At 52.6% G+C, this 24,934-nt stretch overlaps 1 protein-coding gene across 1 annotated transcript in view; it reads left to right on the top strand.

Moving 5' to 3' along the window:
• The first annotated feature begins 2,133 nt into the window (after nucleotides 1-2,133).
• CLPB (ClpB family mitochondrial disaggregase) overlaps nucleotides 2,134-24,934 on the top strand; it is an 84,512-nt gene continuing 61,711 nt past the window's right edge. Inside the window, exons 1-4 of the mRNA XM_056858810.1 lie at nucleotides 2,134-2,710; nucleotides 5,443-5,494; nucleotides 7,618-7,761; nucleotides 14,364-14,450. Coding sequence (XP_056714788.1) covers nucleotides 2,134-2,710; nucleotides 5,443-5,494; nucleotides 7,618-7,761; nucleotides 14,364-14,450 — 860 coding nt within the window. The remainder of the gene's footprint in view (nucleotides 2,711-5,442; nucleotides 5,495-7,617; nucleotides 7,762-14,363; nucleotides 14,451-24,934) is intronic.

Genomic DNA, 24,934 nt, shown 5'->3' with positions numbered 1-24,934 from the left:
GCGAGTCATTGTTATTTCAATGTCTGCTGAATGGCTTTGCTGAACTAGTCCGATGTTGCAAGAGGGGGGTTTTTGGCAATGACTACATGACTGCATGCTTTCCACGAAATGGCTGCGGCCGGAACAGGCTTTGCACAGGAACATGGAGTCTCTCTGGCTCACTGGAGATGGTCCTTGCTTCTGTTTCCTAGCTGCTGGCTGCACAGAGCTCGCAAGAGCAGCCGTGTCAGTTTCAAACGGACTGCGCAGCGACTGCCCAGTAGCATTTGGAGCGGGCGCATGGCTGGGAAGTAGTCATGTGCCTGCATAGCGGGTTGCCAGGTCCAGTCCAGGAGTTTTTAGGCAGGCCCGTATGCTATCACAGAGCTTGAGAAGGTGCAGAAAAGAGCAACCAAAATGATTAGGGGACTAGAGCAACTGTCCTATGGGGAGCGGTTAGGACGCTTAGGGCTGTTTAGCTTGGAAAGAAGGCGGCTGAGGGGAGACATGATAGAGGTCTATAAAATTATGCATGGTTTGGAGAGAGTGGACAGGGAGACGTTTTTCTCCCTCTCCCATAATACTAGAACACGGGGTCATCTGCTGAAGCTGGAGGGGGAGAGATTCAAAGCAGATAAAAGGAAGTGTTTCTTCACACAACGCATAGTTAAATTGTGGAACTCCCTGCCCCAGGATGTGGTGATGGCTGCCAGCTTGGAGGGCTTTAAGAGGGGAGTGGAAAGATTCATGGAGGAGAGGGGTATTCATGGCTATTAGTTAGAATGGATACTAGTCATGCTGCTTACCTATTCTCTCTAGTATCAGAGGAGCATGCCTATTGCTTTGGGTGCGGTGGAACCCAGGCAGGACAATGATGCTGCACTGGTCTTGTTTGGGGGCTTCCTGGAGGCCCCTGGTTGGCCACGGTGTGAACAGACTGCTGGACTTGATGGGCCTTCTTGGTCTGATCCAGCAGAGCTTTTCTTATGTTCTTATGTTCACACACACACACACACTTTACATAGGGTTGCCAGCTCTGGGCTGGGAAATAACTGGAGATTTTTGGGGTGGAACCTGAGGAGGGCGGGGTTGGGAGAGGGGAGGGACTTCAATGCCATAGAGTCCAAACTGCCAAAGTGGCCATTTTCTCCAGGTGAACTGATCTCTGTTGCCTGGAGGTCAGTTGTAATCCCAGGAAATCTCCAGCCATTACCTGGAGGTTGGCAACCCTACCTTTACAACTATTGGGGTTTTTTTGTGTGTGTGTGTGTGTGAGAGAGAGAGAGAGAGGGAAAAGTGCCGTCAAGTCGCTTCCGACTCATGGCGACCCTATGAATCAAATGTTCTCCAAAATGTCCAATCTTTGACAGCCTTGCTCAGGTCTTGCAAATTGAGGGCTGTGGTGTAGTAATGGTTTTCACTGCTAATGCATTTTGGGGGTTCCCCCCCACCCCCGACAGTAATTCTAGTTCTTTCTGATTATTGTGATTTTATTGGATGATTGGATGCAAGCTATCTAAAGAAGCCAGTCTCTGGGGAATATTATTGGGTAATTACAATTTTTTTCCTAACAAAAAAACAAAACAAAACCTCTTTCCAAACAACATGGAGCTTTTAAGGTCCTTTCCCCCCTTCCTAACCCCCTTGAGGGATTATTATTTTAGTTATTAAACTATTTAAACATTTATAATAATACTACATAATATTGTAATTGCGACATTATGATTATTAAACTAAGAATTAATTATAAAATCGTTATAACCACGATAATTTTCTGCCTGCACTTCTCACCCACAGCCAGTTTCGAACCTATGGCTGTTGGGGAGTCCCACACTGCTTCTCTCCCCCCCCCCTCGGGCCACTCCATTTCCCAGCAAGCACACAAAGAGGAGCCGCGGAGCTCTTTGTTGACGTCACCGCGACCAGAGCCTTCTGGGAAGCGTAGTCCCTCCCACCTAGACCATGGGAGGGCGGGGCGTCCCGTCGCAGATTACAGACTACAACTCCCGTGAGGCAGCGCGGCGCGCGTCCTTCGCGCGCAGCGACGTCTCCCTCAGGCCCGGCCATTGGTCCCGCCATCTTGGTTTCCCGGGCGACTGACTGGGCAGGCCGGCTGTCAGTAGCCGGTCCGGGTGGGGCGGGCCCAGGACCGACATGCTGGCCTGCCGGATGAGCAGGCCGCTGCCTTCGAGCCTCGCCCGCTTCCTCGCGGCAGGCGCCGGACCCCCGCCGGCCACGCGCCGAGCCTCGGCGGGGGAGCCGAACCGGGGCGACGCCGCGCACGCCGACCCGCAGTACTCGGCGGGGGCCGCCAGGGGTCGCCGCGGAGCCGCCTTCGAGCTGACGGCGGCGGAGGAGCCGGCCTTCTGCCACCTGCAACTCCTGCAGGCGGCCACCAGGGGGCGCTGCGCGGACGAGAGGCGGCTGCAGTGCCCGGCGGCAGCCGGCAGGGGCGGGCAGGAGCCTTGCGGCCACGTGGCCGGCAAGAGGGCGAGCTGGCTGCCCCGCCTGGCCTGCCCCGAAGGGGAGACCCCCCGGGACCCCCCGGCCAGGGACCCCCCGGCTCAGCCCCCCAGCAGGCTGCGCCTCTGGCCCAACCCCCAGCATGCTGGGAGGCGCCACCGGAGCCACCATGGCCGGAGCCACCGGATCAGGATCCCCACCTTCGCGGCCACGGCCACAGCGGCCGCCGGGGTGGCCTTCTGCTACAACAAGAGCCACGTGTCCAAAGGTGAGGCTCGGCGGGGCCTTGGCTGCGCTGGCCCCGGCTCGAAGGCCCCGCCTCCAGCAGGCGGCTGTCACGCTGTCATCTTGCTGCTTGGATGCCCTGCGGTGAGGCTGGCCAGGAAAAGCTCGGCGCTTGGCACCTGGTTGGCCACGGTGTGAACAGACCGCTGGCCTTGATGGTCCTGGGTCTCGGAGGCGGAGGGGAATGAGTTGGTGCCGGGGTGACCGGCGCTTGGGAATTTCCTCCGGTGCAGATCAGCAAAAGCCCTGCCGTGTTCTCGGTCGGGTTAACGCGCTAACCCTGGCTAGCCAGAAGCCCCTGGGATGATCCCAGGCAGCAGGTGCTCTGCCACTGAGCCACCGTCCCGCCGGAGCAGCAGAAAGCAAATTGTCCCGTTTTTGGAGCGACATCCCAGTACGTGAGGGCTGCTATCAGATCTCCTCTGTGACATCCCATCGAAGTCAAACACGTCAGCCGTTCACAGTGGGAGTTCATTTCCAGGCCTCCTTCTGATCCCTTTTTGCTTGGTCAAAGGGCTTTCTGAAGTTATGGCATGTTGGGTCAGTGGCAGAGCCTCTGCTTGGCACGCAGAAGGTCCCAGGTTCAGTCCCCGGCATCTCCAGTTAAAGGGACTGGGCAAGCAGGTGATGGGAAAGACCTTTTTCTGCCTGAGACCCCGGAGAGCCGCTGCCGGTCTGAGTAGACAGTGCTGACTTTGATGGACCCAGGGTCTGATTCAGTATAAGGCAGCTTCATGTGCCATGTATCTGTGGGAAGGCCCTCTGTGCCAGAGGAAACCCATTAGCAGAACAGGGAGGGGCTGTGGCTCAGTGGCAGAGCATCTATCTGCTTGGTATGCAGAAGGTCCCAGGTTCAGTTCCTGGCATTTCCAGTTAAAATTATCTGGTAGGAGGTGATGGGAAATACTTCTGCCTGAGACCCTGGAGAGCTGCTGCTGGTCTGAGTAGACAATACTGGCTTCGATGGACCGAGGGTCTGGTTCTGTATAAGGCAGCTTCATGTGTGAAACTATGCACAGGACTCCAGAGGAGGCCTTGACTCTTGCAGAAGAGAGAGGAACGGCCCTTCTTGCATTTTGGAAACTCTCTTTCTGTAGGGGACCTTGGAGAGTAGGTGGAATATGCCTTAGCCTCTATGCCCTGTTGGTGGCCCTCCAGAGGAACTGGTTGGCCACCGTGGTGGGACAGGATCCTGGACTGGATGGACCCTCCCTGGTCTGACCCAGCCGGGCTCTTCTTAGGTTCTTATCAGGGGAAGACCTCTGCCTCTATGTCCTGTTGTTGGTCCTCCAGAGAAATAGGTTGGCTGCTGTGTGAGATGGGATGCTGGACCAGATAGACCACCGGTCTGATCCAGCAGGGCTCTTCTGGTGTGCTGTGAAAGAAGCCGCACATTTGGGGCCTTTGCCTGTTCACTCCTATTGTGCCCCTCCCTCCCTCCCTGCTGGCCTGGCCTCCTGCAGTGCTCAAAGGGGTGAAGCAGTCTTGAGAACCCCCTTTTAATTGTTTATTTACTTCATTTCAACTCTGCCTTTCTTCCCAACGGGGACCCAAAGCGTCTTACACCATTCTCCTCTCCTCCATTTCATCTTTTCCACAACAACCCTGTGAGATAGGTCAGGCTGAGAGAGCTTGACTGGCCCAAGGCCACCCGGCGAGCCTCCATGGCAGAGCGGGGATTCAAACCCGGTTCTCCCACATCCTAGTCCGGTGCTCTACCCACTGCAAGACATTGCCTTTTTGGATTGGTTCCTTCTCCCTCTCCGTGAAGCTCTCTCCTGCTCTCTTTTCTGTGGGAGCTTCCCCATCGCAGCCAGCAGGGGGTGGGTTTGCCTCAACCATCTGAGCCTCCGAGGCCGGCTGAGCAGGTCTCATTCCGCCCGTCATGGGACCCTGATTGGCAGCATCTTTCCGGGATCTGTGCCGGATACCTTCCCTGCTGCCCAAGAGGCTCTGAAGGGATTGGGATCGTGGACTTCCTCGCTGGAAGCGCAGTGCTTAACGTCCCTTGTTTTTTGTTTTTGAGTGCCATTTCCTCTTGAACATGTCTGCAGATCTTGCAAACCGGCTGTTCTCCTTCAGCATGTTTGAAGCCAGAAAGGCTCACGAAATAAACAACCCCCCCTCTCCCAGTCTTCCAGAAACCCATAAAAGTTTGCCACTGAAACACCAATTGTCACATCGTTGTCGTCCCCCCCCCCCCCCCGTGCGCAGCCCGACTTTTCAAAGAGGCCACTGTGGATGGAGAGCTCAGCTGATGCAGGAAGAGGCCATAGGCCCTGCTCCCAGATTTTGTGCGGGCTCCGGGAGTGGCGATGCGCATCTGACTCCTGGCTCATTGTCCATCGGTCATGCTAAGCTGGGTCACTGGTGAGATGTACCCCCATGGATCTGGAATCTGTCCATATGAACATAAGGAAGGCCCTGCTGGATCAGACCCAGGCCCATCAAGTCCAGCAGTCTGTTCACACAGTGGTTAACCAGGTCTCCACCTGGATCTGGGCCAGATTGGGCCCCTGGGCCGAGGCAGGGGCTGCAGTCAACATTTGTTACTGAGCAGGTGGACTTGGTCGCAGAATCCGTCCTGGCAGAAGAGTAGGAGCTTTCTGGTTTGTTTGTGTTTTAAGGGTGCCTCTTTCCCCGAGGTTCCTGTGTTGTGTGTGACCCTCTTTCTGTCTCTTGCTCACGGCACTTCCTCGCCTTTGTGTTTTTCAGAGGAGGCGCTGCTGGAAGCTGCGAGAATGAACAATATCACTGAACTGGACAGGTGAGTCTCCTTTCCGGTGCCTTTGGAGCAAGCTTGATGGGCTGTGCTGGCCGGAGTGACCCCGCAGTTCTGTGTTTCCACAAAGTGCAGATCGTAAATGTTCCGGAGGGCTTTCTGGTAACAGAAACAGGGCTGCGTTAAGATGGAACAAAATTCAAGTCCGCCGGCACCTTAAAGGCCAGCAGCATTTTTCCCGTGCACCAGCTGTTGTGAGTCAAAGCTCACAAAACATATACCCTGGAAAGTGTCGTTAGTCTTTCAGGTGCTGCTGGGCTCCGTTTTGTTCTGCTCCTACAGACTAGCATGGCGGCCCACGTGCCTTCTCCATGGCGGCCCCCATCTTGTGGAACGGCCTGCCCGAGGAGGTCAGGAAGGCTCCCCCTCTCCTGGCTTTCTGTAAACGATGCAAAACTGAACTATTCAAGAGGGCTTTTTTTGCACAGGTAAATAGGACTGTATTTCTAATGAAATTGTCAGAAAGATGTGTTGGTAAAGGGCTATGGGCTGTAGACGCTACCACTGGGTGTAGTTCCTACTATCTGTTGCTGTAAGTAGGTTCCTGCAATGTAATTTTTGCTTTCGTTTAATTCGTCACGTTAATACTTACGCTGTGCTTCAGCTCTGGTTGGTTTCCGGGTCTCTATGAGTCAAATCCTGTTGCCTTGTCTTTTGGATGTGCCATTCTGTTGATTATATTGATTTATTCTATTTTAATCCGCCTTGAGTCCCAGTGAGAAGGGTGGACTGTAAATAATGTAATTAAATAAACTGTACTGAGAGGGAACAGTCCAGAAGGACGCCTTCGGTAGGCTCGTAGTCCTATATCTTGTATGCCCACGTTCTCCTTTGCTCACCCGATTCCTTGCCCTCGGCAATTTGCTGTTCTAGTTGTTGCTCACGTTATCTTTGAATTTTTGTGTTGTAGTCCTGTTGCATTATGCGTTGGGTGTCTTATGATCTGTGATTACATTTTGTCTTCTTTCTTGGCTCTGTAATCTTTCCTCTCAGTGGGAAAGGCGGGCTATGAATCAGCTGAATAAAGAAAGGTGGGGTGTGAAATAGCTGAACAGATATATTTGAAGCCTTCCACCGAGAGCCCATTGGTCTCTCGAGTTCTGCGGCGGCTGCTCTCCACGGTTAGAGGAAATGTCAAGAAATCCAGTTGCAGAGCCCCCATTCAGCACGGCCCTGACCCAGATGGCCTCAGGTTAGCTTGATCTCATCAGATCTTGAAAGCTAAGCAGGGTCGGTCCTGGTTAATGCTATGATGAGAGACCACCGAGAAATTCCAGGGTCGCTGTGCAGAGGAAGCGATGGCAAACCACCTCTGTTCGCCTCTTGCCCTGACCTGCATGGCCTAGGCTAGCCAGATCAACGTAGATCTTGGAAGCTAAGCAGGGTGGGCCCTGGTTAGTATTTGGATGAGAAGTCCACTATGCAGAGGCAGGCAATGGGAAGCCACTTCTGCAATTGTTTTGCCCTGACCTGGATGGCCCAGGCTAGCCTGATCTTATCAGATCTCAGAAGCTAAGTGGCATCAGCCCTGATCAGTACTTGGATGGGAGACTACTGAGGAAGTCCAGGGTCACGATGCAGAGGCAGGCAGTGGCAAACCAACTCTGTGTGTCTTTTGCCCTGACCTGTATGGGCCAGGCTGGCCCAATCTCATCGGATCTCAAAAGCTAAGCAGGGTTGGTCCCAGTTAGGACTTGGATGGGAGACTGCCAAGAAAGTCCAGGGTCGCCACGCAGAGGCAGGCCCTGAGTTGCTCTGGCAGAGTGGGGATTCGAACCTGGGTCTCCCAGATCCTAGCCCGACACTCTAATCACTATACTACACCGTCATCACATTTAAATCACGCCCTAGATAGCAGATGCACCCGGTAACCCAACTGCAGCTTGCAACTTTTTCTGTTGAGCTGCAATGGTCGGATCTCGGGCTCCGACCATTGCCGGGAATCTCGCACAGCCGCACAGGAGAAAGTTTTCCTAAAGCAACAGCTGCAGCAGCTGTGAAAGAGTAACCGATTGGGGAAGGGGAGACTGGGCTTTTAACAAGGGGACAGAAGCTTTTGTTGTGGGCAAAAGTTCAAGTTTCCAGCTTCCTCTTCCTCCACCTGTCAGGAGAGCCAAGCGGGCCTGGCCGGCAGCCACTGAGCACAAACTCAAACATGCCCTTTGGGCTCCGGCTTTGAGTGGAGGCGACCCGGAGTCGCTCACCCAGAACTCACGGGAGAAGAGGCTGAATAGAAGCCCCATATGTCTGAGGTGGGGGGGAGGGGGGAGCCGGGGGCCTGCCTTTGCAGCGGGATGGAGGTGGCCAGAGACAAGGGAGTCGCCGGGTACCCTGTCTCCAGGGCACGAAAATGATCCCCGGCTCAGTTGGCAGCCCTTTCTCCTGCCCGGTGCTGGAATCCTTCACAAGTTCCAAAGCGCCCCCAACCCCCGGAAGGGATCCGTGTTGAGTCATGGGTGGAGAGGTGGGCCTGGGCTGGTGGATCTGACTCACCGCTGGGAGGCCGTTCACCCCATGTAGAGTCAGAGCTAGAACCATAGAGTTGGAAGGGGCCAGACAGGCCATCTAGTCCAACCCCCTGCTCAGCGTAAGATCAGCCTAGAGCATCCCTGACAAGGGCTTGACCAGCCTCTGCTTAAAGACTGCCGGGGAGGGGGAGGCTCACCCACCTCCCTACATAGCTGATTCCACTGCCGAACAACTCTTACTGTAAAAAAAATGTTCCTAATATCCAGCCAGTACCTTTCCGCCCACAATTTATACCCATTATTGCGGGTCCTGCCCTCTGCTGCCAACAGGAACAGCTCCCAGCCCTCCTCTAAGTGGCAGCCCTTCAAATACTTCCAGAGAGCAATCATGTCCCCCCTCAACCTCCTCTTCTCCAGACTGAACATCCCCATCTCCCTCAGCCTTTCCTTGCAGGGCTCGGTCTCCAGGCCCTGATCATCCTTGTTGCTCTCCTCTGCACCTGCTCCTTTCTGTCCACATCCTTTTTGAAGCAAACATCCTTTTTGGAGCTGTTCTGCTTTGCCTTGGCTTGCCCCTTTGAGTTGTGGGGAGCTCTGCCCCTGGGGACAGAGAGGAAGGTGTTGCTTCCTTGGCTGGCATTAACAACCAACCATCTCCTTCTGTTATACAAATGAATACATGGTGTGTGTTGGGGGGAATCACTACACCACGTTGGCTGATGCATCTGATACAGCGATGTCACCCTGACTTCATCTTGCCAAGAATGATGATTTGCTTGGTTGCCATTTACAGCAGGGGTCCCCCAACCTTTCTGAGCCTACCGGCAACTTTGGAATTCTTGACACGACACAATGGCTGCCATAAAATGGCTGCCTCAGGAGGAGGCGCCAGCCACAAAATGCTTCCCACAGCTTAACTTCAGTAACACGGTGCACATCTTGGTGCTGTGGTGGCAACTGTCTAAGCAACATTTTTTAAAATCTGCACAGTCAATCGAATCTCCAATACTCAATCGGAACCCTTGCTGGGCAAAAGCCCTGCCCACTTCTGGAAAACACTTGGTGGGTGTCAGAAAAGGTGTCGTGGCACCTGTGGGCACCATGTTTGAGGCCCCTGTTCTAGAGGTGGTATTGCTGATGGCTGTGTGGATCTGCAGCGTTTTCCATGTCCAACTCTATGGAAGCCGTTGAGCTCAGCTTCTCAGGCCTCATTTGGTTAAGATGTGGATAAACATCCTTAAACATTGATCAGAGGATTTGATTCAATTAGCAATCAAAATGCCCCTGCTGGTAAAGACATTTGGTTGTCTAGTAGCTGAGCAGCGGTCGTCACGTTATTGATTGGCCATGATTAAATCAGGCCAGGAATATATTAATGATGATGACGGGTGCCCCGGACAGGAAGTTCAGCCCTTTCGCAAAGCTGCCAGGGTGCTGATTTTAAAAAATGCCCCTAATTGAAATGTCGATGCACGTTATATGCTGCTAGATGGCATTTGGGTGTTGCGGTTTGTCATTCCCAAGGGCCTCCAGTCACCGAGATTCTGTTTCCCTGCACGGGCTCCGGCCCTCCAGCGTGGCGGCTTCTGGCATCAATTTGCAATCCGTGCCGGTCTCGGGCTACACTTTCCAGCGAGGAGCAACAAGAGCTATCCTGGAAGAGCTCTGCTATTCTTGTTCCATTCCTTCTGGTGCTTGCCAGCGTTTTCCCCCAGCATGGGCCTCCACTCAGGGGTGGCCAGGTGTTTCAGCCAGAGGGCCACATCTGGTTCTTTGCCCTGCTTTTGAGTTGAATGCTGGCTCTTCTCGTTTCCAGCATCACTGACGGGAAGTGTCCCTTACAGGGTCCTCCAAAGTTGGGGCAGACCCTGATGCTTGTCATTTGTGCGGAGTCAGTGGCCCTGATTCAGTATAAGGCAGCTTCATGTGTCCATGTGACCAGGTAAGAGGTGATGGGAAAGACCTCTGCCTGAGACCCTGGAGAGCCGCTGCTGGTCTGAGTAGACGATACTGACCTGAATGGATTGAGGGTCTGATTCAGTCTAAGGCAGCTTCATTTAGGAAGGAGCCGTGGTTGGGTGATAGAGCATCAGCTTTGCATGCAGAAGGTCCCAAGTTCAATCACCAGCATCTCCAGTTAAAAAAGGACCGGGCAAGTAGGTGATGTGACTGAGTTCTATCTGAGACCCTGGAGAGCCGCTGCCAGTCAGAGTAGGCAGGACTGACTTTGATAGACGAAGGGTGTGATTCAGAATACGGAAACTTCGTGGGTATATGTGGTCCTTCAAGGTCAGGCTTCTCTTCTCTGTCTGGCTTGTCTTCACCTGCCTGCCAGTCACAGGTCCCTGTGGATAAGGGCCTTGTCTACTTGCCTGAAACATGGGGCAGGTTCCATACCTGGGAACAGTGCTCAGAAGAGCCACTTGGCGAGGGCTTGTGGCTCAGTGCGGGAGCATCTGCTTGGCATGCAGAAGGTCCTACATTCAATCACTGGCATCTGCAGTCGAAAGGACCAGGTAGGAGGGGATGGGAAAGCCTCTGCCTGAGACCCTGAGAGGCCCCTGCCAGTCGGGGTAGACACTACTGACCTTGATGGACCCAGAGGGGTCGGACTCAGTGTAAGGCAGCTTGATGCGTTCACATGTGGTACACCAAAGAGCCATGTGTGGTTCCCAAGCCACTGAAGTGGGTATCACTGCACTACAGGAAATAAAGAATTGATCGGATGGCATTATTAGGATCCCTGGCAGCCAGGGGGGCAGAGCAGACCTCCCGAATTCATTGAACATGGAATCGCCAAGAGACTTGTGGCACATTATATATGGAGGCATGTATTGCATGTTCTTTATGGGGCTCCAACACTCTTGATTGTTTTTGTTTTTTTGGCTGCGGTAGACTGGTACTGGAAACATAGAAACATAGAGCTGGAAGGGACCTCAGGGGTCATCTAGTCCAACTCCATGCACAATTCAGGAAATTCACAACTACCTCCCCCCACACCCCCAGTGACCCCTGATGTATGCCCAGAGGAAGGCAAAAAACCTTCAGGGTCCCTGTCCAATGTGGTCTGGAGGAAAATTGCTTCCTGACTCCCAAGTGGCAATTGGCATTACCCTGGTCATGTAAGAAAGAGCCATGAGAGCTGAGCACTGACGCAACCCTTCCTGCCCTCCCTCTCATGGTCTGCCTAGGTTCACAGAATCAGCATTGCTGACAGATAGCCATCTGACCTCTTCTTAAAAACCTCCAGGGAAGGAGAGCTTACCACCTCCTGAGGAAACCTGTTCCACCGAGGAACCGCTCTGACTGTTAGAAAATTCTTCCTAATGTCTAGACAGAAACTCTTTAGATTTAATTTCAACCTGTTGGTTCTGGTCCAACCTTCTGGGGCAACAGAAAACAACTCAGCACCATCCTCTATATGACAGCCCTTCAAGTACTTGAAGATGGTTATCTTTTAGACTTGTGCGCCACCATGTTAGGTTTTTTAGAATTTTATTGATGGTTTTATTATGGATTTTACTGTATATTTATATTTGTATTTTTTAAATGATGTTACCCGCCCTGAGCCAGCTTGCTGGGGGAGGGTGGGTTATAAGTCTAATAAATAAATAAATAAATAAATATCCCCTCTCAGTCGTCTCCTCTCCATGCCAAACATACCCAGCTCCTTCAGTTTGTGTTTTGTTTGTCTGGAGTTTGTCTTAAATGAGTAACAGGTAACGTGAGAAGTACATTTGGAAGAGGTGGGTTGCGGCTCTCCGTCCCAGTATTGTGACCCAAAGTTCTTGGGGGGGGGGGGATTTATCACAGCTGTTGATAGTTTCCATTCAAAACAGGGCCGAGGGAGGAAGCCCCCAGGATCTCCCAGATGGAGCCATGGTGCGGTTTCACGCTGCAGGCGATGCTGCTTGCAGCAAGATGTGCCTGGCTGCAAAGCGCAAGGTGCTCTTGTGTTACAGTAAACAGAGTCCTGTCGGCCCCCTTGACATCCCATCTGGCTTCCTCGCAGTCTGAGGCTGGTTATCCTGTATCCGAGTGTTCCTTACTGTGAGAAAAATGCATTTAGCTCTGTTCTGCTTGTGTGTGCGTGTGTGCACGTGCGTGCACCGTCAAGTCACAGCTGACTTATGGCAACCCCAAAGGGTTTTTCAAGGCAAGAGACGGTCGGAGGTGGTTTGCCATGGCCTGCCTCCGCATCACACCCCTGGTATACACATACATGTGAAGCTGTCTTCTACTGAACCAGACCCTCGGTCCATCCAAGTCAGTATCGTCTACTCAGACGGGCAACGGCTCTCCGGGGTCTCAGGCAGAGGCTTTTCACATCGCCTACTTGCCCAGTCCCTTTAACTGGAGTTGCCAAGGATCTAACCTGGGACCTTCTGCATGCCAAGCAGATGCTCTGCCATTGAGCCACAGCCCCTCACCCCTGTAGGTCTCCTTGTAGGTCTCCCATCCAAATACTAACCGGGGCCAACCCTGCTCAACTTCTGAGATCTGATGAGATCAGGCTAAGCCTGGGGCTACCCAGCTCAGGGCTGTTCTGCTTGGGGGGCGCGGGGGGGAGCTTTCTTCATGGCAGGCGTTTTGTTCTTGTCCTTCTCAACTTATTGTGTTCTGTCTCATCTGCCTTTCTCCCAGAACTCTGAGCAGCGGGCAGGTAGCATAGGTGAATTTTCGGAGGCCAGAAGGGAGGGGCAACCGGGGATTATCTCCATCTTTGCTGCTCAGCCTTGTAATGTGCAAGTCTGGATCCTTTTCCGAGACTTGCGCTTTTTCTCCAAGAGATTCATTGGAGCTGCCTCTGGGAAGCAGAATCTGTCCCACGTGTATATATTTATGCATCTTCATATTCTTCCCTTCTTATTGCAGAGATGCATCAGGGCTGTGTACCATTAAAACAGCCACTGGATTTGTTGGTTGCTTTTTGACAAAAACAGCTCTCACTTCCTGTGACAGCTAAGAGTAACGCAGAAAGTAACAGCAAAGAGTAATGCAGAAGTGAAACATGTCCTGCCAGTGTTATTTCTGTAACACCAGCAGGGTGCCTGCCCAGAGATAGGGTGTCTGCCCCAGGGAACTTACAGTCTGCATTTCAGTAAGGGAGTTGTTGTGCTTTATACAGTGCTGTGGAAGATATTTCACTCTTCCATCACACCATCAGGCTACTTAAAGATTAGTCGGCATGCAGCATTGTTAGTGCAGAAGCTGAGCATGGTCAGGAAGGTACTGGGCCAAATTTTTGCCTCTGTTGTGAAATTGCTACACGGTGTTGACAAGCGAGTCTCTTTTACCCTGAATCCTTCATCGGCCCAATTGTTTAAATGTCATTTTATACACTGCCTTTCTCCCCAATGGGGAATCCAAGCCGTTTACATCCTCTTTTTTATCCTCACCACAACCCTGTGAGGTAGGTCGGGCCGAGAGAGTTTGACTGGCCCAAGGTCACCCAGCAAGCTGCCATGGCAGGGTGGAGATTGGAACCTGGGTCTCCCAGATCCTAGCCCGACACTGTAACCACTATACCACGCTGGCTCTCAAGATAGGGATAGAGAGCCAGCATGGTGTAGTGCTTAAGAGCGGTGGTTTGGAGCGGTGGACTCTGGAGATCCGGTTTGATTCCCCACTCCTCCATGTGAGTGGCGGAGGCTAATCTGGTGAAGTGGATTTGTTTCCCCACTCCTACACACGAAGCCAGCTGGGTGACCTTGGGCTAGTCACAGCACTCTTTGAGCTCTCTCAGCCCCACCTACCTCCCTTGGCAGGACAATGCTGCTTCATCCGTCTTGTTTGTAGGCTTCCTAGAGGCACCTGGTTGGCCACTGTGTGAACGGACTGCTGGACTTGATGGATATTTGTCTGATCCGGTAGGGCTTTGCTTATGTTCTTATGAATTTATGGCTTCTTTGTCTTATACTGCCTATATTTCATAAAGGAGAATTGCTGACGATAGGTGATTCTGACGATAGGTACAGTTACAGTCCGAAGAAGAGATTTCGAAATGGGATACTAGCTGGCAAGCCTGTCACTGTCGTGGTTTTGTGTTTTAGTATCTACACTTCTGTTTTTGTTTTTGCTCATTATATGTGGACTGCAGTACGTGTTTCGCAATTTCTTTGTACTCTTGTTACTACTGTTTTGTATAGTTTTGTAGTAGCTACAAGTTGTTAAGATAAACGCCTTTCAGCTTCTGTGGCTCAGCATTTTTTCCTGTCTTTTATCAGAGGTTTCTTCCCCACCCCCTTCCTTTTTTTTTCAGGGATTGAGCAAATTCTTGGTCCTGCTTTGCAGCTCATTGTGGGGGGGGGTTGGCCTAAGAGGTGTTCTTGGTGTGTGCTCCACTGTTTGATGGCCATGGAATCTTACTCCCTGTTTCTGTTCAGGTTGTTGCAGGAAGGAGCCAGTGTGAACGCGCGGCACAAGCTTGGCTGGACGGCGCTGATGGTGGCAGCCATAAACCGTAACGGCAGGTCAGGATGGCTTCCGGAGTGGTGAAACTTCTGTGTACTCCTGTTCAGTGACGCAGTCAAGGCAGCTGACACATCGAATGTGAAAAGCCCAGTGAACCTCTGCACGCATGCTGGAGGGGGTACCCAGGCATACATTAGGGGAGGGGCCGTGGCTCAGCAGAAGAGCCTCTGCTTGGCATGCAGAAGGACCCCTGTCCAATCCCCGGCATCTCCACTTAAAAGGACCAGGCAGGAAGGGATGTGAAAGACCTCTGCCTGAGACCCTGGAGAGCTGCTGCCCGTCTGAATAGGCATTACTCACCAGGATGGACCAAGGGTCTAAGTCAGTGTAACACCGCTTCTAACGGGGAGGGGGTCATAGCTCGGTGGTATGTTATCTGCTTTGCATGCAGAAAGTCCCAGGTTCAATCCCTGGCATTAGGTGATGGGAAAGACCTCTGCCTGAGACCCTGGAGAGTTGGCTGCCAGTCTGAGATGCCTGACGGCTGGTGGCCAGGGGTTCCCACATGAGAGGCAGGCTAACGTGCAGCTCGTTTTGGTCTTTGAAATGGTTGTTATCTGCACTGAGTTTAAGAAATAGGATGGGGCAAGTTGGGGCTCATGAGGGATCCGTTGGGGGGCAATTTGGAAATCCCATGCCTCTTCCAAATGTCGCCCCCCCCCCTCACACACACACATATTTTTATGAGTTCTTGGGGACCTGAGCAGGCTAATTCCCCGCTACCTGACTCTCGGTATTTATTTTATCTATTAAAATATTTATAACCTGCCTTTCCTTGTGGTTCAAGGCAGCTTATAATAGTAGTTAAAAACAAAAAAAAATGGCAAACTGTCAGCCCTTGGCCCACAGAACCAGAAATCACCACAAAGTCGTATAGAGTCCAAACAGGTGGATTTTACTGATCAAATAGGCATACAGTGCAAACGAATAAAATGACAGCTATGAAAGGCTCACTAGCTGGGAGATATTATAAGGCAGGAAAGGCGGGAGATTACACGCAGGAATACAGTTTCCCAGGAGCTGAGTTCCCAGGCTTAGGCTTAGGCATGCGACCTTGGGGGGCAGACAATACAGCACAGAGACAGAGGCAATAACGAAACCGAGATAGCAGCCTGACATTCTGCTCCCCTCAAGGCCCCCTCCCAGTTCGCAAGGGGGCTGGCCTGTTTGGGTAAGCAATGTGAAAGGCGTCAATGAGGTCGGGGGCGGAGACATCCCGTGCGCGCACCCATTCGTCATAGGCAGGGGGGAAATGTTTCCAACGAACTAGATACTGGAGAGTACCATGGTGAATACGGGAGTCAAGGATCTTGGAGACTTCGAAGTGTTCTTCCCCCCCCACCATGATGGGTTGCGCAGGCGGTGGGTCCGGATGCCACCGTGGAGAAGCAACATGGGGTTTGAGGAGGCTTATGTGGAAAACAGGATGCACACGCCTCAAAGATTTGGGGAGAGCCAGTTCCACTGTGACAGGGTTTATGACCCGAGTAATGGGGAAAGGGCCAATGAATTTGGCGCTGAGCTTATGGCACGGTTGGGTGGAACGGAGGTTTTTGGTGGAAAGGTAAACCAGAGCACCCACTTGCAGATCACCCCCGGGGGAGCGATGTTTGTCAGCTTGCGCTTTGTATTTACGTTTGGCCCGGTCGAGGTTGCTAACGAGCCAGGGCCAAGTGGTACGGAGGGCGTGTGCCCAGGAGGCAATGTCGGGGTTCCCCTCCCCCTCTACATCATCTGTAGGAACGATGGGACTGAAATCTTGTCCATACACAGCAAAAAACGGGCTAAAACCTGTGGATTGATGCATGGCATTATTGTAGGCATATTCTGCTAAAGGTAGCAGTTCCACCCAGTTATCCTGGTGGTAGTTAACATAACAACGCAAATAACATTCGAGTACAGCATTGACACGTTCAGTTTGACCATCGGTTTGAGGATGGTATGCACTAGACAATCCCTGTTCCACCCCCACCAACTTGAGGAAAGCTTTCCAAAACTTAGAAACGAAACCACTTCCGCGGTCACAAATTATTTTACGCGGAAACGAATGTAAACGAAATATATGCGTCACGAAGAGGCGGGCCAGTTTCTGAGCAGAGGGGATCCCTGCACATGGAATCAAATGTATTTGCTTAGAAAACAAATCAGTAACAACCCACAACACAGTTTTACCCCCACTGAGAGGGAGATCAGTCATGAAGTCCATAGCGATCACTTCCCAAGGTTTGCTGGGCGTTTCAAGAGGTTGTAGCAGTCCCGGGGGTTTGCCCTGCGATCGTTTCGCAGCGGCACAAACGGGACAGCTGCGGATGAAGGAGTCAATGTCGGAACGCATTCCCCCCCACCAGAACTGTCTGCGCAATAAGTGAAGGGTCTTCAGAAACCCAAAGTGCCCAGCTGTTTTGGCTCCATGAGCTAAATGTAAAACGTCCTTCCGGAGAGCTTTGGGTACATACAATTTTGAGTCTTTGTACCAGGACCCCCCTTGTTCCAAAACACCAGGAGGTAGGGTATGAGCGGAACGTTCTAAAAGGCACTGGTCCCGAAGGACAGTTAAAAAGGATTCGGAGATGGGGAGTTTGGAGGGAGCCCCCCCGTCGGTTCTGGAGATCTGAGAAATAGTTATAGGGCTAGTGCTTACGTGTGGCGGCGCGCAGACTGCAGGCGGCTGAGCGGTCGGAGGGGTAGGAGGGGCGGGAACTCCGGTCTGTTGCGGTGGCGGCTGGGCAGCCGGTTGGGCTGGCGGAGCTTGCGAGGTGTGTTGATGCTGGGATCGGGTTTGCACAGCCAGCATAGGTAGGGCCCCACGTTGCATAGGGGTGAACAGAGAGTTGGTGGGTCTTTCGAGTTTTACCGGATATTGTGGTAAACGGGAGAGGGCATCCGCGAGAACGTTCTGCTTCCCAGGGACGTGCTTCAGGGTGAAACGGAACTGAGCAAAGAACTCCGCCCACCGTTGTTGTTTCGCCGATAGCTTATGGGACCCCGTGAGGGCAGCTAGATTTTTGTGATCGGTCCAAACTTCAAAGGGTATTTTAGACCCTTCCAAGAATTGCCGCCATAAAGTCAGTGCATGATGAACTGCAGAGGCCTCTTTCTCCCAGATGGGCCAGTTTAATTGAGCGTGCGCAAATTTTTTTGAAAAGTAAGCGCAAGGGTGAAGAAGACCGTCCGGTCCTTGCTGGAGGAGAGCCCCTCCCATGGCTACATCGGAAGCATCGACTTGCACAATGAACATTTGATTTGGGTCTGGGTGCCGTAGCACCGGCTCCGAAGTGAAGAGGCGTTTGAGGGCCAGAAAGGCGGCTTGGCATTGCTCAGTCCATAGGATCTTTGCGGAGGGCAAGGCAGCCGAGCTTACTTTTCCTTTAGTTTTCAGCAGGTCCGTAATGGGTAGAGCCACTTGGGCGAAGTTAGGGATGAATCCCCGATAGAAGTTTGCAAATCCCAGAAATTGCTGTACTTGCTTACGGTTGGTGGGGGGAGTCCAATCGAGGACGGCTTGGACTTTGGCGGGGTCCATGCGAAGACCTTGGTGGGAGATGATGTATCCCAAAAACGTGAGTTTGCTTTGGTGAAATTCACACTTAGCTAGTTTAGCGAACAGTTGATGGTTACGCAGGCGTTGTAGAACTTCTCTGACCAGAGTCACATGCTCGTCCATAGTTTTCGAATAAATGAGAATGTCATCTAAGTAGACCACCACCCCACGATATAGAAGGTCATGTAGGATTTCATTGATGAGTTGCATGAAGACCCCCGGGGCCCCTTTTAATCCGAACGGCATTACAAGGAATTCATACATTCCGAAACAGCTAGAGAAGGCAGTGAGGTGTTCATCTCCTTCGCGGATACGGACTCGGTAGTAGGCTTCCACCAAGTCTAATTTAGAGAACACACGGCCTTCCTGTAATTGTCCCAAAATATCCGATATTAATGGGATAGGATAGGCGTTGGTCTGGGTAACCGCATTGAGCTTTCTGAAGTCAATGCACAGGCGAAGGTCGCCCTCTTTTTTCCGGACGAAAAACGCGGGGGCCGAGTTTGGGGCATTCGAAGGGCGAATGAACCCTCTGGCGAGGTTTTTGTCCAAAAAGTCCCGGAGGACAGTGCGCTCGGAAGCGCTCATAGGGTAAATCTTACTTTTGGTTAATGTGCAGTCCTTTACTACTTCAATCGCACAGTCTGAGGCCCGGTGGGGGGGTAAGGCATCACATTCCTTAAGGTCGAAGACATCTTCAAAGTCCCGGTATACAGCGGGTAGAGCCGGTGGTACTGGGGCAGTAGAGGTTAACGCTGGAACGGGCGGAAATGGCAGAGCAAAGTTTTGCCGATGCTGGTCGCAGGTGGGACTAGCGAAAGAAATAGTGTCTGTTTCCCAATCAATACTGGGACTATGTCCTTTAATCCAGTTAATTCCCAAGACCACTTCAAATCGGATAGGGGCTATAGTGAAGTCTATTTGTTCCCAGTGGGAACCAATTCCCATTGCCACCCCTATGGTGCGATGATCAACTGGACCCCCCTGGAATTGGCTCCCGTCCATTTGAGCAAATTGGACGGGGGCGGGTAAAGCCTCTGAGTCGGCTCTGAGGGCAGCAAACGTGGCTTCGCTTATGAGAGTGCGACAGCAACCGGAGTCAATTAGTGCTTTGACGGGGATTTGTGGACCTCCGTTAAGTTGTTGTAAAACTGCATCTACGTAGACGGTGGAGTCCACTTCTTTGATTTTGGTAGGAGCATTCGGTTTGATAGGAAGATCCTGAGAGGTCTGTGGAGATGCTCCATTCACCACAGACCGGAGCCGTTTTTTGACAAGTCGAGGGGAGATTCCAGGTTTAAGGCTGGAGAAATCCAAGGGTTTTCCTCATCCGAAGAGGGAAAGCTGTCCCCCAATGGGGCACTTGTAATCCGAGACCCGGCGGGGTCGTTGGAAGCAGGCAGGGAGGCTGGGTCCCCGGCATGGAGTGCAGAGGGTGTGGGCCTTCCCGGAGCTGCGCTGCGGGTGGCCGCGGTGCCTCTGCGTGGTGGACGACCTCGGGCGCGGGTTGTCGTGCTGGGACGAAATAATTCCTGGCGGCGTGGGCAAACGGCTGCAAAGTGGCCCATTTCTCCGCATGTAAGACAGGCACCCCTCTGAAATCGGACTTCACGTTCCTGGAGCGGACGTGGGGGATTTCGTGGGACGAGCAGTGGTGCCTTGGGTTGAGGCTTTTGGGTGCCCTTCTCCTTGTGCTTTTGACGGACGAGAGAAATAAAGCGGCGGCGGCTTTCCACTTCCTCGGCTAATAGGATCCAGCCTTCGAGGGTATCGGGATCGCCCCGCATGTAAGACCAGTTCAGAATGTCAGGATGCAAGGCTTCCCTGAAATGATGGATTAGGGTGGTCTCGGGCCAACCTACAATTTTACTTGCCAGTCGCTGAAATTCATCGGCAAATTCCCGAACTGTAGCAGAGCCTTGTTTTAATTGTAAAAGTTCCGTTTTGGCTCTTTCTCCCAGGAAGGGGTCCTCAAACCTCCTTCTCAGGGCAGTCATGAAGTTGTTGAGGGAACGAATCGCACGAGAGCGGGTGTCAAACTGGAGGACCATCCAGTCAGCCGCTTTGCCTGTCAGGAGGGAAGCTACGTACCGCACCCGGCTATCTTCCGTGGGGAAAAGTTGACCTTGTTCTCGCATATAACTGTCCACTTGATGCAAGAAACAAGGCAAAGTCTCAAGAGATCCGTCATACGTAGTCCTCAATTTGAGTTGCTTCCAAGGGCCGGGCGCGGGCTGACCCGGTTGCACGGGTGGTCCGGGCAGAGGAGCAACAGGAGCTCCAGGAGGTAAGGGTGGAGCAGGCACATTAGCGGGTGGTTGTACGGGTACCGCCTGACCCGGTATCGGAACGGGCTGTCTCTGAGCTATCAGGGTTTGTTGTAATTGCCTGTTCTCGTGAAGCATAAGTTCCATTACTTCTTGGAGTTGATCCACACGGTCGGAGAGCTCCCGATTCTGGGCTCGTAAAAGATGAACCTCCTCACTTGGGCCCCCAGTAAGATGAGGCTTACTGGTTCGGACGCTCGTGGCCCATTGAGAGCTATCCCCATATAAATCCTCGTCTTCAGACTCATCTGAGTCTCGACGTCGGTCAGCCAAACGGCGTGCGCGTTGGGTCGTACGCGACGGGACAAACGCCGGGGAAAAGGTGAGACCTGATAGTCCCAGTACATAGTCCTTGGGGCGCGTGTCCACGTTCGCCTGATTCCTTGCTGCAGCCGCCCTGGCTGCTTCCGCCGCCTCTCTCTCTCTTGCGACCCTAGCCGCTTCGGCGGCTTGCTGATCCGCAAGAACTTTGGCGTTCTCAAGTCTTAGGGCAGCCTCTGCCGTAATGCGCGGCAAAAGTTCTGTCTCGAGGAGCAAGAGTATGGGGTCAGGTTCCCCGCCCAGCAGAGGTTGTACTCGAACCGCCAGTGCGGATGCCTCGGCTCCAAACGTCGGGGTCAAAACTTGAGCCAAGGTGGCTACCGGGGTGTCCTTTGTACATTCCACAAGGAGAAGAGCGGTGCTAATAGCGACTCGCTTGGCCTCAGCCTGGCAGCTGGCCGCATCCGGGATCAGGGAAAAACCCTCCGGTGGGGCTCCCGCCATGGTAGAAAGAGTTTGTCGAGAAATAAGATTATCCAGAAGTCCAGTTAATATTTGTAAATCCTCAGTCGCCAATCGGGCATCGTCCAGTAATTGATCCAAGTCCTGAAGATCTAAACGAGCATCAGTATCCTCCGATGTTAACATCCAGAGACGTCCTGTAAGAGATTGCCACTGCGCGTGTACCAGTCCCCTCAAGCGGCAAACCTCTCGGTTCGTCCGGAAAAGTTCAGCAATTAAGTCTTGTAACAGAGTAGGGTCCTCTGAGAAGGGCTCCAGGGTAGTAGATCACCTGGAGAGCTGCATAGCTCCCATCCAAGTGGCAGGCGAACCCCCCTGGGCTCCAGCCTGGCTAGGAGAACGGTGAAGATGTGGCATAGCTGTCATAATGTCAGCCCTTGGCCCACAGAACCAGAAATCACCACAAAGTCGTATAGAGTCCAAACAGGTGGATTTTACTGATCAAATAGGCATACAGTGCAAACGAATAAAATGACAGCTATGAAAGGCTCACTAGCTGGGAGATATTATAAGGCAGGAAAGGCGGGAGATTACACGCAGGAATACAGTTTCCCAGGAGCTGAGTTCCCAGGCTTAGGCTTAGGCATGCGACCTTGGGGGGCAGACAATACAGCACAGAGACAGAGGCAATAACGAAACCGAGATAGCAGCCTGACACAAACCCCGAATCTCTCCCCTTTCCCCCCCCCCTTAAAAGATGCCTGCCATGCGGAGCCCCCCCTCAAACACCCTGGCAGACAGGCAGGCCCAGCAGGGCCTCCTGAAGATCTCCAAGGAGGGCCCCCCTCCCCTCTTCTTGGAGCCCCTGCCACAGAGCCGGGGCCACGATGGAAAAGGCTGATGCCAAATGGCCACCCTAAGTGGGGAGATATTCACTAGGTCAGTATCCCATGCCTCCTGGCATATATTCAGTTGTCATCAGGGTTGGGGGAGGGGGAGTAAACAATATTTTATCTGTATTCTTGGGGAAACCTGTGCATTTGTAGAGATCCCAGTTTTGCCCACAAGTGGCCCAGTTTTGGTGCTTTCGTGGCTGGCGCACCCATGCTGTTGGGCGGGTGGCACCAGCATCCCCCTGGCAAAACATCAGCGTCCCAGGGCCACATGGTTGCAGGAGCACCAGCCTTTGTGTGCTGTGCTGTGCCTCTCTGGACCGAAAGCACGCCGCATGCCGTGCCCCCCCCCCTCACCCCACCTCCCCGAGGTTCCCAGGACAATCGCCTTGTCTTCTGGTAACCTTTAAAAGCAGCCCTTCAATGTATTCAGTCTACAACTAAATTCAATTAGTTTTTATTTAAAGATGGAACTAAAGGGGGGGAGGGAGAAATCCAATTTTAGGAAACGTGGGACAGCCGGTTGGTGTGGGCTTTGATGTTACAACCTCTCAGGGGCGCTTTACTTAGTCACAAGTTCATAAGCAAAAAAAAGGGGCTTAATTATTTGGGAAAACACAGGATTAACCGGGGATCACAAAGGCTGAATATCCGCTCTCGGGCGACTCGATACGAATCCGTGTGCCGAGTTCGTGTGTGGTGCAAACTTTGATGTGTGCTATGACAAGCTGAAAGTCGTGACCCCCTCGGGGAGCTCCTTAAGGCGGGCGGAGAGGAGGGGGACCAACTGGGGTCTGTTTGCTTACTTTGATGTCCGGCAGCAACGGGCTCCCCTTGTTTGCTGGGCTGCGGAGGGATGGGTTTAGAGCGCCCCCGACCTTTGCCTATGGACAATGGCCAGCGATGGAGTGTGACGGTTGTTGACCATTCCGAGTGACCGGTGGACCAGAACTAGGTTTGGGGCTCAGAGGAGAAAAGGCTGTTCATGGGACAATAATTGTCCCAGCTGGTTCTCCATCCCGGCCTTTCCCCGATTTTAGGCCCTTGATCTGCCGGAGCGGTCGCGAAACCGTTACGGAGTTGGCACCCTGTTAGAAATGGCGCCTGCGGCATTTGGCAGGGAAGCGCTCAGCGGCGGTGGGAGTGGCCACTTCATCTAATTACTTTCCAATTTTGTTTTTAAGGAAAAGTCCTTGAGCAAATGACACTCGGCAGGGCCAGCCTTCTGATAATATAATGAAAAGCTAATGAAGTTAATGAAAGAGTTTCCCCTTGAAGTCTTTGGAGACCACACGGGCCGGATTCCTTCCTGCAGGAGGCAGAGATCCTGAAGGAGGCAGAGATCTGTCTTTCTTGTGGCTGGTTCCTCATAGGATCGAAACCTAGAAGGGATTCCAAGGACCGTCGAGTCCAGAGATCTGTCCAAAATCAGGATTACTTGGGGAGGAGCCGTGGCTCAGTGGTAGAGCATCTGCTTTAGGCCCCCTGTTCAATCCCCGGCATCTCCAGTTAAAAGGACCAGAGAACAGGTGATGTGAAAGACCTCAGCCTGAGACCCTGGAGTGCCGCTGCCATTCTGAGTAGGCAATGCTGACCTTGATGGACCAAGGGTCTGATTCAAGATGCCCTCCCTCTCATGATCTGCCTAAGGTCACAGAATCAGCATTGCTGACAGATGACCTCTGCTTAAAAACCTCCAGGGAAGGAGAGCTCACCACCTCCCGAGGAAGCCTGTTCCACTGAGGAACCGCTCTGAGTGTTAGAAAATGCTTCCTAATGTCTAGACGGAAACTCTTTTGATTTAATTTCAACCTCACAAGGAAGCTCAGGGTGTCCTAATTAGGCTTGACTGAGAAGCAACTCCAGAGCCCTGATGGGGTGGCAGTCAGAGCTGGGGAAACCACAGAGGCATGTTGGAGCCGAAGCTCAACGAAGAGAGATTCTTTCTTCGAGCAGAGTTCAGTTCCATCGCTAAAGGGTGGGCAGAATTTGCCACGTTCAGCCCCCAGGCCCACGTCATGCCACTCCCAGTCTTCACTTGACCCAGGATAGCCCTGGCCCCCTTCCTGTCTTAGGTGGCAGGAAGGCATCGGGGTGTGTGGAATGGCTGGGCCAATTTCTTCCCTCTAGGCCAGGCTTAGAATCATTGAACCATAGAGTTGGAAGGGGGCTTACAGGCCATCTAGTCCAACCCCCTCCTTAATGCAGGATCAGCCTAGAAAAGTGCAGGATCAGCATCCCTGAAAAGTGTTTGTCCAGCCTCTGAAAAGGAGAAGACTGAGGGGATATGAGAACCATCTTCAAGTACTTGAAGGGCTGTTATATAGAGGATGGTGCTGAGTTGTTTTCTGGGGAAGGCACCCCGTAAACAAAAGTCTGCCTAGGAAACGTCGGGATGTGACGTCACCCCATGAGTCAGTAATGACCCGGTGCTTGCACAGGGGACTACCTTTACCTACCTTGCAGAGGGTTGTGGGGCTGTGAATGTGTTCTCGTCCTGTGATGCAACAAGATGTACAGCGTGGTGTAGTGGTTAAGAGTGGTGGTTTGGAGCAGTGGACTCTGACCTGGAGAACCGGGTTTGATTCCCCAATCCTCCACATGAGCTGCGGAGGCTCATCTGGTTAAGTGGATTTGTTTCCCCACTCCTACACACAAATCCAGCTGGGTGACCTTGGACTAGTCACAGCTCTCTCAGTCCCACCTACCTCGCAGGGTGTCTGTTGTGGGGAGGGGAAGGGAAGGTGATTGTAAGCTGGTTTGATTCTCCCGTAAGTGATAAAGTCGGCATATAAAAACCAACTCTTCTTTCCCTCCTTTTGGAGTCTGTGAAATGTAAGCTCAGTGGCCGGCTTGGTAATATCCGCGTGGTTTTGTAATGTGTGAAACGTGACACCGGGGCCTTCCCAGGTCTCAAGACACCCATATTCACACCACTTCTGAAGAGAGCTGCAAGCATTATTCAGTTTTGGGGGATAGCCGTGTTGGTCTGCTGTAGT

This window comes from Euleptes europaea, chromosome 12, assembly GCF_029931775.1.
Source record: "Euleptes europaea isolate rEulEur1 chromosome 12, rEulEur1.hap1, whole genome shotgun sequence".
In the NCBI taxonomy this organism is placed as follows: domain Eukaryota; kingdom Metazoa; phylum Chordata; class Lepidosauria; order Squamata; family Sphaerodactylidae; genus Euleptes; species Euleptes europaea.
This window is presented reverse-complemented; position numbering and strand designations above follow the sequence as displayed.